The sequence below is a fragment of the Lethenteron reissneri genome, chromosome 33 (assembly GCF_015708825.2).
Source record: "Lethenteron reissneri isolate LAM-NWPU_2019-01 chromosome 33, ASM1570882v1, whole genome shotgun sequence".
Lineage (NCBI taxonomy): Eukaryota > Metazoa > Chordata > Hyperoartia > Petromyzontiformes > Petromyzontidae > Lethenteron > Lethenteron reissneri.
In genome coordinates this window covers 5,175,183-5,188,866 of record NC_083811.1, presented here as the reverse complement: position 1 = coordinate 5,188,866, position 13,684 = coordinate 5,175,183, and the positions used below count along the sequence as shown (strand labels likewise).

At 43.4% G+C, this 13,684-nt stretch overlaps 1 protein-coding gene across 8 annotated transcripts in view; it reads right to left on the bottom strand.

The window, feature by feature from the left end:
• The window catches only part of BRSK2 (BR serine/threonine kinase 2), a 196,820-nt gene that overhangs the window by 124,539 nt on the left and 58,597 nt on the right, over nucleotides 1–13,684 (bottom strand). For all 8 annotated transcript variants that reach the window (XM_061564384.1, XM_061564385.1, XM_061564386.1 and 5 more), the window contains exon 2: nucleotides 5,261–5,355. In XM_061564384.1, the coding sequence (XP_061420368.1) occupies nucleotides 5,261–5,355 (95 nt within the window). The remainder of the gene's footprint in view (nucleotides 1–5,260; nucleotides 5,356–13,684) is intronic.

The following is a 13,684-nucleotide window of genomic DNA, read 5'->3' as shown; positions in this document are numbered from 1 at the left end:
AGGCAACACAAGCTTCCGTCTTCAGGTGGTACCGTCACAGCCACGACAGCTGTTGCAAGTAAATGAGAGATTGCAGGAGCTACCACTCCGTTTATATAATGGTTGGAGAAGGTGGTGGGGCAAGGGCCGCATACTTTTACCTACGTGACTTTACCGAAAAAACCTAAGAATAAAAAGACATTTTGCTTCCTATGGCGCTTGTGGTTACTGAACTTAATTTCCTTTGCAAGATGCCAACTGTCCTCCTGGAGAAATGCCCCATTCAGCTCACTGTCGCAGAACACCACTCAATGCCCTGGGCTCTTATTTGCGAAAAAACCCAATTAGCTCATCGCGAGTAAAATGTAACCCATCGCCCGTGTACTAAATATGGTCATCACTCTAAACGCACGGAGCCGAAAAATCATTCCAAATAAATCCACCAGGAAAATGCAATCAGAGGGAAACCCTTTAACCCTGCTAACTTGCAAAGGAGCTGTTGCTAACACCCCTTTAATTAAGATGAATGAGTGGTTGCCGTTAAAGTGATAGGCCATCGGAAAGCATCACGATTGACTTTAAACTAAAATTGATTTACTGGAGGTAAGAAGAAGAAGAATACAATTACGTGTATCTTTCTGTTTTACAATTGGGCAAGTCGTGCTTAGAAATGTTCCAAATGCAAGCCCAGTTTGAGATTGTACATCGCTCATAACAAAATATAGGACCCAGTTAACGTGTTTACATTTCCGACAAAGTAACAATCGGTGTGCCAATTCAGACACATCGCTTATTATAGTTTACATTCTGTTTTTTACAGATATAGGCATTTAATCTGTCGGGAATATGCTAAATGTAATGTGTTCACGTGAGCCCCTCCAACCACTAGAGGCTGATATATTCACGACAATGTTAAATGTTAACAATCCGTTCTTGAATAGTAATTTTAAAAAAAATATTTAACTTAATTTGGCTATGGCTGCACGAGACTTCATCACCGGCTGTTGCTCGAGTTGTCCTCCTTCCAAAGTTCAAGCAACGAATTAGGCGTTGGCATGTGATATCACGGTATATGTTTACGATTGAGCGCAGGCAGAGCTAGAAACCTTCCAACGGGATGGGTGGGTCATGCATCTCAAGCTTTTCAAATAGGAACCCACATTTATATATGGGACAGTCCTCGACTAACGAACGCATACCGTTCCCGAGACCCGTTCGTAAGTCGAATTGGTCGTAAGTCGGAGCACAATATTGAACTGCATTTAAATATACATACGGTCAGAATTATAAAATGTGTTACGGTTGTTAAAGTCATAAATCAGAAGACATTGTAAATTTGCATGTCAAACTGTAAATAGTTTCCGCGTTTCAGTTCGTAAATGCGAGCTCATGTCCGCAAGTCAGATGGTTAGAAAATAAATACTTTACGGGAGCTCGTTCACAAGTGTGGATGTTCGTAAATCGGGCATTCGTAAATCAGGGACTGCCTGTGTATATACACACACACACATTTAATACATTTTCTTTGGTAAATATCAATAAAAAAACAGGGGTGGGGGGAGCCGGGGGCTGTTGTCCCCAATGTCCCAGCCACCCACTGCCCGTGGCGGCTCTCGATGTAATAACGCTCACAGATTGGGACTCTGTCAGGGGACCGGGTGGGAAGGAGGGCGGATTCACGCAACAAACGCCGTTGAAGTCGCACGCGCGCAGTCGTTCCCGAGTAAAGTTTTGAAAGAACATTTTCATCACGGCCGCAGAAACCGCGAGCCTCAATTCTTGAATCGGATGGGGTCGGGGGGGGGGGGGGCTAAAGAAGTGGCCGAGTTAAAATAGGAAATGCTTTCTGAAAAAAGAATATTTATTAGGCTTCGCTTGAAGGTCCCAACCAAAACCGGACTCCCCGACAGCCTTCGGCAGAGAGTTCCACAGTCCGCATGCCATAGTGGACGCACAAAAGGCCTGCACATTTCGGAAAATGTGTTTCTTTAAGTGCCCTTAACAGTGAAAAGCACACTCGCAATTGCACTGTGTTTTGCCATACGAGGTCGTTTAAAGGTGCATTTTAGAGTGCTCGGACCGCCCCAGGACATTTAATAATCGGGTGTTGTAGTAATGAGTGTCCACAGCACATCTGAAGTGGTAGTTGGCTCATTAGGATTCATGTCGTACAGAACGGGCGACAGAAACATACAAAGGGAAAAGATGCAATTAACTGTAAATCCAGGCTGTAAACACGTCATGAGAGGGAGCATTAAAATTCATTTGTGCGTGCCTCCCAGTATGCATTACAAATACCTGCTCGGGCGGGAAGCTCAAAATGAGATCTCAGCAGGACGAATTGGGATGATAATACGCAGCGGTGCACCAGCTTTATAATGACACCCCCAGCCTCCGCTTTTAACTTTCGCTGATTGTCTTAAATATGCATGCCAGTTAATGGGCCTTATTACAGCATCTTCATTCCGCTCAATTTGAGCGGTGCGCTAGGTGTATGTCCCGCACTTCCCATGGTCAGAGGGTACACGTCCGTTGTGTTCATGCATACGTAAACGATGTTTCAACATCGTACCCCCAAAGATCATCCATGGACTCGGGCCAGGCTGCTCTTGTCATCTCACTCGACCTATTTTCTCCTCCGCGCACTCCCTCAGATCCATCAACAAAGACTTTATATCCAAGCCGGCAGTCAACCTTCGCTCAGTGAAAGGTTGCTCGTTCATTGCTGCTGCCCCCCCCCCCACCCCCCATCATAGCCTGGCACTACTTTTACCAAAGCCATCTGTGCCACTAACTTACTTACCCAGTCCAGACTCGGGACCTTTTTTCTTCACTGCCTATGATGGACTCTCCCTCTCTCTATATTCTATCAATATGCCCACTGTTTCTGTCCAATATGTGGTTGCATTTGGAAGCTATGTAAATCCAAATTCGATTGTAGGTCTTCCACGAAAAAAAACCATCAAAAAATTAACCCGTAAAAACAAAGTTTTTCACTATAAATCCTTTATATGCGTGGCGGCTAGAGTCCTCTCGTCCTCTGGCTTGAGATGGATGCCACCTATGGGTCAGATGATTGCCTGCCACCATTAAGCAATTGGTAATTAAATATAAAAATAAAATTCCTAAAATGTAGAAAATTTTGGAAAAAAAATTCACGAAAATAAATTGTCACGCACAACGAGTCTGTGTGCAAAATGTCAGCTCGATTGGATCACGGGAAGTGGGTTAAAAAACGACCGAAAGATTTGCACGCTCGTAAGCGCGCAAGCAAGCAAGTGAACTTAATATAAAGGATTTGAAAAGGAATCCCCACACGCTGTGTGCATGCCAAAGTGACAATTCCGGTCTCACAAAAATTCTGCACGCAGCCTTGCAGTGACTACCAGCTCAAACAAGCTGAGATTGTGGCTTTTTAAAATTCAGGCAGCAGAGGGACAGGGCAACTGTACACTTGTTTGATCTTTATTGCGACTCTTGGCTCTTTTGAGCTGTGGCCTGCATGTGCACAGGAATTCCGATGTCATCTGAGCATGCCGAGCATACCGGGATTGCTGTTATGTTTTTGCTGTTGAATACGCTTTTTTGTGTAGATATGAGATTATCCCATTTATAGATAGCCTACCAACGACTATTGACCCTCCCTTATTTCTATTGAGCTCAGCTTACACATAATTGAATGTTGTCAGCCGATCCCATTAGCTGTATTGTGACAAAGTGTATCAGGATATTGTTAAAATATTTAAGAACCGTATTGGGATTGGTGGGAGACAAGTAGAGGCTTTTAAATATAATGTTGTTTTCTCGATAAGTTTCTGAAATGATTTTAGTGGGGTAAACGGATCAATGGATGGCTCTGTTTTTATACCACTTGTTTCCAAACAAGCTCAACATGCGGAGGAAAAAACTTTGACGAGTCCAGAGCAGAAGCCGCATTTGCAAGCAACATTAGTATATTTTCCCTTTAATGTGCTGTTAAGTATTTCACGATCGCAGCACAATAAATTAGGGTGACATTCACAACGGGCAAGACCAGCATGGCTACGCGCCTAATGGGATTTTTATGTCTCACCATAATCAGACGGTGACGCAAGCTCAGGCTGTAATACTGTACGTGGCTGGCACGATAGACTATTGTGGAGCACTGCGATTCCGCTTTTAAATGAGTGTTTTATGTTCGCCAAGAGTTTGCTCGTGCAGGGAACCGCGTGCACATTCGCGACAAAAATCGAAACACGAATGGACTAGCATCTTATACTACCGCCTGCCTTACTTAAAATGAAAACCATAGGGGGCTAAAGGGGTTTCGGTGTGCAGAGTTGAAGAATTGCCTTTAGGTAAAACCACCATTTAATTATTCTCAAATTTACGGATAAAAACAAATGACACAATTTATCTTTTAGACAATTCTACTGTCACCCCCAAAGGAAAATATCTCCGCAGAGTTTTTAATGTACAGGAGTAACAAAAGGCACCACCAAACATGACCCTGTCTGAAGTACACCCCCCCCCCCCCCGCATTCCAGGTCATACGCCCTTCGTGCCACCTTTCTCAGATGCCCCCTCCCCCCATGCCTTCACTCCCACCCGAGCTCTTTCCGAAAATCTTGGCCACTTTCCAACTTGTGTGTAATTGGCTCCATACCCCCCTCCGTCCCTGGCGCCACCACCCACCACCACTTTTGGACCGCCGTAAGAGCCCCATGGCACACTCGAGGGTGCAGCAGAGCGTGGCGCATTCCTGTGCGGTGCCCAAAATGCGCGCGCGAATAACATCGCCCAGAATCCCCAGCACAAAAGCGAGTCTATTGGACGCATTAGGGTGTTTAAAAGCAAGCCCCACGTTTTTAATGCAAACAGCAGGGGGATGGAATAAACCGGAATGGCAGTTGGCAATTTTCTCCCTCTCTCTCTCTCTGCGTTGGAGAAGGCGTGAGAGGCAAAAGCTTAACTTTCTATAAAGATTTTTCGATTTAAAGCTTTCGTGACTGCAGGGATTCATCTTCTTGGTTCTTTCGGTAAAGTCACGTAGAAGGGAAATAATAAAATAAAATAAACATAATAAAATAATTCTTGCGTTGTGGCCGAAACGTCATGAGAATTATTTCATTATGTTTTATTTATTTTATTTTATTATTTCCCTTCTACGCGACTTTACCGAAAGAACCAAGAAGACGTCTATAAAGATGTCATCGTGAATGCGGGGCTGTGGCACGCAACGGCTCTGTGCGATGACGCACGCCGGCACGACTGTGGCGTGGGCGCTCCGCGGGGCGCCTACCTTCATTAGCACGGACTCGCTGAGCTTCTCGCGGTTCACGATCTTGATTGCCACTTTTCTTCCCGTCACACAGTGAACACCCAGCTTCACCAGTCCTGAGAGAGAAACACACGGGGGTGTTGGGAGAGAGAGTGGGGGGGGGGACAGGCAGAAAATGAGACAAAATTATAATTTCAAATTATATTGATTACAACGGTGGGGGGGGGGGGGGGGGGGGGGCAGAGGAACAAAGCAAACATTTTCACCATCTATTAACTACTATAATGAGCCAAGAATTATGTTTGTGTGTAACGCGTGTGACGTCACTCCACATACCGCACCCCCGTTATTAATATTCATGAGCGGGTGGATTTTTACACTCGCGCAGAAGGAGGTCGGCAGAAATAATTATTTTACGCAAATTCGCTTTAAGTTTGACGTTTCTTTATTGAAAGTGAATCTAATAAATAATTCTACGCAGCAACAAAGTGGATTTGGTGTCATTATTTATTTCTTCAGCACTTGAGACGAAAGGTAAGTCTCATTTATGCTTCTACGTTATGGTAAAATGGACATTTCTCGGTGATTTTCCAGATATTTGATCAAATTCCAGTTTATTTCAACGCCAGCGACCGAAATCAGAAGAGAATAAAGAATTAGAGCAGTGAATTTGAACAATTTGAAGGTCAGTTACATACAGTGCTACAGTGAACTGCAGTGAAGTGTTTGATGACATACTTTCGTGCAAGTTTCACTGCCAATATATTTACACAAGATACTCTGCTAATTTTTTTAAAATAAGTATTACAGCTTCCGTCCGAGGATGGTGCAAACAAGCTAGTGGTTTATATTCGTTCTGTTTCTGTGTTTTGAGAGCATTTCTTGTTCTCAGTGCCAGCATTTTCGGACCATACTTTGAACACTACCTTATACTTATGTTACACGTAAATGAAATAGTGCTTTACAGGAATGCACAAACATATTAGGCACTCGAAAAAAACAGGCGGGATCCTCTAACCGTCACTGACTTCCACTTTTCTCTTGTATGCACAGAATTATACCTTTGTCCAAAGGCACAATTGCGGGCGGGAAAGCTTCTCACGAATTATTTTGAAAAAAAAATCACTAGATCTTCCCAACGACAATGTTCTGAGCGGATCAGGTCATCTTACGTAGCCATGATTACCCCGTTTCTGTAAAAACAGGCATTTACCATGATCTGCATCCTCCGCAGAAACACATTGTATTCATATTCTTTGGTTCTTTCGGTAAATTCACGTAGATTGAAAAATAAAAGTAAATAAAATAAATTAAAACTACGACGTTTCGATCACAACGCGACGACTACACATCCATGCTAAATCCAACAAAACAATACAAAGTAAAATTTTGACTTAAAACTTTCGTGACTGCAGGAATTCGTATTCTTTGGTTCTTTCTGTAAAGTCACGGAGATAGGAAAAATTAAATAAAATAAAAACTACGACGTTTAGATCAAAACACAAGCGATCGTCATCAGGAGGAAAAAGGGGGAAGGCCACTGAAGGCAAGCTGTTTTTAAAGGTTAAAAAAACAATGCAAAGTTATTCTTGGTTCTTTCGGTAAAGTCACGTAGAAGGGAAATAATACAATAATAAAAATTCAACAATAACATTTTCACGGCGTTTTGATTGCAACACAAGCAATCATCATCAAGTGTGATGATGATTGCTTCAAGTGTGATGATGATTGCTTGTGTTTCAATCGAAACGTCGTGAGAATTGTATTGTTATATTTTTATTATTTTATTGTTTCCCTTCTACGTGACTTTATCGAACGAACCAATAATATGAATCCCTGCAGTCACGAAAGCTTTAAATCGAAAAATACATAGTTCGTAACGGATGAGCATAAACATCTTATGCGAACATTATTTCGGTATTGCTATTTATATATACACAGTGCCTGGACAGCACTTCCACTATAAACCTTGCAGCTTTAGCAAATTTTTTCAAAATAAATGTCCCTTTAAAGTACCACCGATCAAAACCTTTAGAATGTAAAGAACTCCAAAGGGAAGAATTTGGTGACTTTAAAAGTAATAGGTATGGCACTTTTAGCAAATACTTTCTTGTACTTCCCTTTAGTCTGCATTCCAAGCCTTTTCTGTCACGGCAATCTGTTTTTGAGACGCGAACGGTCGTTGCCACACTGCTGGATTTACTTGTTCCAACAACATTCATGTTATTACTTCGCTGTTGTCTGGAGGCGAAAACGGCTCAACTTAATTTCTCGAGGCTGCCAGACAGACGGGACCCGATCGTGGCTTTATGGAGAGAAGACTTAACAGAAACCGCTTCCACTCAAAAACACCGAAGGGCCTTTGGTCATACTGCCCTGCACTTGGGCTATTCTGAAGTGTTAACATCAGAAGCAGCCGGCGTGCAGCTTGATATAACACAAAACAGCCACACACACTCGCTTGATTAGTGGACGTATTCAGCTTGTGGTCTTGATTGTCAGGCTCCTTGTGAGCCACGAAGCAGAGTTGACCCCGTTTGGCTCTCAGTGGAAGTTGTCATTGCTCGGTAACATGCTCTGCTCCATCTACACATACTTTGTTATTTAGACAAAAAAATAGGAGCGGGTGTATTTTAATCCACTTAAGTCTATAAATGCTGCATTTTTTACATATATAATTAATATATATATATAAACACGTACAAATGTATTTTTTTCGCACAACGAACGGTTCAGCAATGCAAGCTTGAAAGCACGATTGCAAAAACAAAACTTTATTTCATTTTTGCGTTTTAATTGGCCAATTAGAACGCCTGGCCTTTGTGGTTTTACCGCTCATCCGCGGCGAGTGGCTGAATGCGGCGGCACATTTTTTTTTAAACAGAAGAATCACAGCGACTGTGAACCAGCTTATTCCAAAAGCTGTAACCAGAGCTTCCAAAAAAAACAGACGAGGCCTTAAACATTGCCAAGGGGCAGTTGGCGATGCTACCAATTCCCGATATCTGTGAGCCACAATGTCAGTGGCAATTGCCCAGCCCATTTGAGGTTCCAAGCAGAACATATTTCAGGTGCGTCATGTAACTACACAAATATGACGTTGGACAAGCTACATAAATTGTACTGGACATCTGTGAAAAAGAGAGAACATAGCCAATTATCATATTTTGCTACTGGCAAAAGGAGGTACTCCAATGGAGATCATAGCTCATCGGATTTCTCCGGTCTACGTAACGATTCTGATGCCGACTCACTTGCATCGCAGTTACGTGAGATTATTAAAAGTATTATTATTTCATAAAAATCTGAGATCGAGCCCATATTTGGTGCGGCCCGAGAAATGTATTAATCCCGAAATATTTATTAATCCCGAAATATTTATTAATCCCGTGCGCCTTAATTTGCTTTGGGGCACTACACTTTTCTTGGTTTGCTTCTGCGTAGCACCGCCACGACAACAACGCGGCCCAAACGCCTCGTCCTCAACTTGTCACGAGCGGCTCGTGAAATATTACAGTGCGTTGAGAACCATTTCCTCGGGGTACGTAATAATTTTCTAGCAGGAATAAACCAGGAAACGTGCGTTAGCCCACCGTGAGCCTTTGAAATGCCAGCCCTGTGGCATTCACTCTGAGAAAATTATCACAAACATGGAACTATCCAAAACATCCGACACCTGCGCAGCCGTGCCCTAAAAACAACAGAGCCATGTCCTATGGCTCATTGTAAAATTTATACTGAGCATATCATTTCATACCCTGGTAGAGGTATTAATAGAACAGCGTTTATCTTGGCATGATTCAGGAGACAAAGGGAAAATAAGAACAGATTTGTATAAAAAGGCCCACACACAAGGTATGGTTACGTTAAGCCCGACCCATAAAAAATGGGGTTTACTCCTAATAATATGTATGTGCAGTGCCTGTTTATAAAATGTGTATACATAATTGATGAAACTGACTGAACATAATCAACAATGTCATCGATGCTGTGATTGCTTTTCCATAAGAACAGTAATATGATACTGGAGAAAATATTAATGCTGCCTAAAGAACATAAAATATTCATGAATGATTGCCCCTTTAATACTAAGGCAGGGTAATGTATACGTTGCCATATATTCATAGATCACTCTGAAACACTATACAAAAATATTGTATATTCCACTGTACTGTAGTGACATTTTTGCTGCAAAGCCAAAATCTAAGCACATTTGAGACACATTAATCAAAAACCTGAGAATCGTTTCAGTCAGCTTAGATTAAAATAGAAACAGCTTCCAATTGTAATGCTGCGCGTGTAACTCCTGTGTTCTTTTCTAAACGTTCATTTTATGTTTAGCTACATTTCTGTTCAAAGGACTATGCGGAATAATGGAAAAACCTTGGAAAAAACCAAGCAAGTAAATAAATAAATAAAAATCACGAATAAGAACCTGCAGTAAATGAACCTGAAGTCTCCTGCCAATTCCTTTACCATACCGTGCTTTGCCAAAATCAACAATCGGGGCCCCCCATTCGTTTACAGTTCATGCACTGCAATGTATTGCCACTCTATTGCTACATCGGCAAAACAATATCGGCGGCGTCCTTCCCCGACCACCACTCCAACCGTGACCCCACATCTAATGTGCAGAAAATATCAATGCTGAAAGAGAGGTACGAAGAAACAACAGAACGTGCTAGTTGGTGCTTGCTGGCAGCAAGATTGCAGTCCATAACCTTCCCTCCTCTCCTCCCAGCCTAATCCCCAATCCTCATGCTCTGAAACCGAATGCTAAAAGAGCCATGAAATGGAATTTTAGAAGCTGCCACTCAACTAGTTATTATTACTTTGGCTTGGCGCGCAAGAACTGCTTCAGCTTGCACAAACACACTTACAAGTGCCCTTCTGAGCTGTATTTTTATGCTCGCGATATTATACTTGTATAAATAGGCATATCTTTTCTCATGCGCAAGCAAGATAGTTTCATTACTGTTGCCTCTTTTCTCTCATTATTTTTAATCTGTCTAGACCACAAGTGCCCCAATGAACAAAATGTGATGCTTCAAGTCCCAAGAAACCTGGCAAACCCAAAACGTAATCATCCGTCAAAGTACAATCGTTTGTATTAAAGCTGGGCATGGTAACGCACGCCGAAAATTCAGCGACTTTGAGGCATGGTGAGTGGATCTCTTGGAAAATGGATATTGTATAAGCCACGGATCTGTCGGACGATGTGGATTCTCTCAGAGGCAATACAACAAATAGGTTGACGATGTATTTGTGCAGATGTATCCCCGATAGACGCATACAAACAATACCAAATCTGGACTCTCCTGAAATACATTGATTTGACTTCAGTTTACTCCCACGCAGAATGATGTTGCCTTGAAATAAATTATTGTTCTATGGAAATAAAAAGGCTATTTTGTTATCATCATTACTATTAAATTATTCCCCAGAGTAAGAGATGCTCCAGAAAGTAAGACGCACTCCACATTTGTGACCAGTGTCAATAAAGTTTAACACGTAGGTGTTCGCGACCAATATCATCCATCAGACGTTTTTGGGTTAAATCGCGTATTTACGCGTATTTACGCGATTCAGCCCAAAAACCTCTATTATGAGTGTCAATAAAGTTATACAGATTTGCTCAAAGGCAAAGATCCCCCGTATAGCCTTAACAGACTGTAGGGGCAAGTGCTATCAGTGAGGATCTATGAAGGCCGGCACGGCACACGAGGGGGTCGGTGGCCAGCTACCACGCCCGACCGCCTTTGTCTCCCCAGCGGTGATGTTTACACACCGCACCAGGTACTCATTTGAGGCTGATTCGACCTAGGGGAGGCCCAGGACCGGTTCAGATAATCGTCACTTGTGTTGGCCGTGAGCAGGAATTGAACTCAGGTCGCTGGGTCCGTATCGCAGCGTGCCAACCGCTACACTGTGTGTGTACGTGTGATATTTACTCACACACGCATATATACATACCTAATGGATTGTAAGATGCACGTCCCCCAACTCTTTTCTCTAAATTACTGCAGGGGGGTGGAGTGTCTTATAATCATGAGAATACGGACTTTAAATGTCATGTAAATGTAATGCTTAAGAAGGAAGTCGATGTACCAGTTTAACCAAGTAAGCCACACAGAGTGTAAATAATTGTTTTGTTTGCCTTGGGCTTTTCAACTCCCAAACCCATCTCGCCAAGGAATTGCGCTGATGGCTCAACGAGAAACCTTTCTCTATCATGTCACCCTAACCATCGGGTGAGACAGAGTTTGATCGTTACATGTCAGCCCTTGGCATCAACACTGCCAACGGACATGGGAATTGAATGGCCGATGGAAATTGTACTTGTCTGTGCACATCATAAATGGGTGAGAGAGTGAAGATCAACAATTACCTTGAAAGCAATAAACACGTGACATTGCTGTCTGCTTCTTGGTTCTTTCGGTAAAGTCACGTAGAAGGGAAATAATAAAATAATAAAATTAAACATTATAAAATACAATTCTCACGACGTTTCGGCCACAACGCAAGTAGCCGTCCTCAGGTGAAGAACAGGTTTGTCGGAAAGACAGCGTCTGAATGAACACCACCAAGCTTGGCAGCATATATTTAAGCTGGGTTGGAGGAGGAAAGGGCGCCTTGACAAAGGAATTTGCATATCAACAGAGGAATTTAGCATATTTATGGAAAATGCAGATATGGGATTAGTCACTACTTGTGGAATGCGTAGGAGGTGGGGGGGGGGGGTCTCAAAGTCATATTATGCCCGTGCATTATGTAGGATTAGCAGCAACAAAGGGAGGAAGTAGGGTTAGCAGTAATAAAGGGAAGGAATTTTAATAGTAAGGAGCTGCAGCAGCTAAACCACCACGTAAAAAAACTAAAATATAAACTACATCAATATCATCAATATGCTAAATATACTCTCCAATAAGCTGAGCTACTAACAGTAAGTCATACATTACAATTCTATGTCGCACAAAAATATAATATGCCTCCAGCTAAACTTTTAATTGTATTTTATTATGTTTAATTTTTATTATTTTATTATTTCCATTCTACGTGGCTTTACCGAAAGAACCAAGAAGATGAATCCCTGCAGTCACGAAAGCTTTAAATCGAAATTGCTGTCTGCCTTTCCTGATTAGCTGACCACATAAGATGTCCCTTTGATTTTGGGTTCAGGAAACATTTGGACAGCGATGATAATTTACATTCGTTTGTAAATCCACTGCTGGATGAAAGCCTCCCCCATGCCATGATAGTCACGTGGGTTGTTTGACCACACATGTCAGTGCGGGTTGGTGATGTCGGATGGAGTGGCGGGGGGAGGGGAAAGTGGACCCAGAACCGCTTCTGACATCACTCGCCAGCGATGTCAGTCGTGACCATGAATCAAAACGCACGTCGCCAGGTTCATCGGCGTGCTGCACTAACCACTGCGCCGCCACTCGCATTAACACACCGATTGCTTTGTAAACTGAAACCATCAAGCCGCTATGTAAATACATTTTGGCTTTCGTTTTCCTCTAAAGCACGAAATCTCTGCGACTCGAGAGCAGGAGCACAGGTCGGGCAGGAGACGTCCGTGCACCGACCGCTACAAGTGGACTGCTCCTGTGAACGCCAAACCCATGGACCACGTCGTAACTTCGCGCCAGCCCCAACTATACACCTGTAGTGGTGTTAACTACTCGCTGTTCGCAAACTGTGACAGCAGATCGTAAACAAGGTTTTCCCGCTCAATCAAACGGTCAGGGTCAAATGGGGTGAGGTAGGATCCAAACCCAGATTGGGAAGGACCAATCAGAGGGTCTCACAAGGTGGCCAGGGATTGGACAACCCGGCCACGAACAGGTATAAAAGCCAGAGCGCTGAGAGCTCTGGAGGGGTTCTGCTACACGAAGACCCAAGTCGGCCGAAGACATCTAGGACCCTGGACCAAACCCTCCAGCCCTTATCAGGGCTCGGGCTCAGAGTAACCAGTGGTTGGGGAGAGATCCCCTAGGTCCAGCCAGAGGACGCTGGGAGAGCAGGGAGATTAGATAGCCTGCAGGGTCCAGAGGCTTCTACCTTCTGAGGGAAACGGGTGAAGGGACCATATACCCCTTAGTGTGATAGGGACTGTGTTATTAAGATAATAAACGGTGTGTGCCATAAAAGACGTTTAGAAGTCCGTCCTTACAACACTACACACCTGCTTCCTGCGGCCGATGAGCGACGGACTGCCGCGCGGCGAGACCGCACCAAGGGCAATCGAAACACCCGAAGTCGTCAGAGCCCACAAACTGAGGAGGAGCGTAACAGCCACGGGGAGTCGCACGATCTCTGGGAGACTCGAGTGGCCTTTGCCAGATGATCTCGGGCCGTATAAAATCGCACTCGGAAGCAGGTCAGAGGCGGCGATTGTACGAGGTCACGACCGCTTGCCCGATTTCTCTAAATCACTCT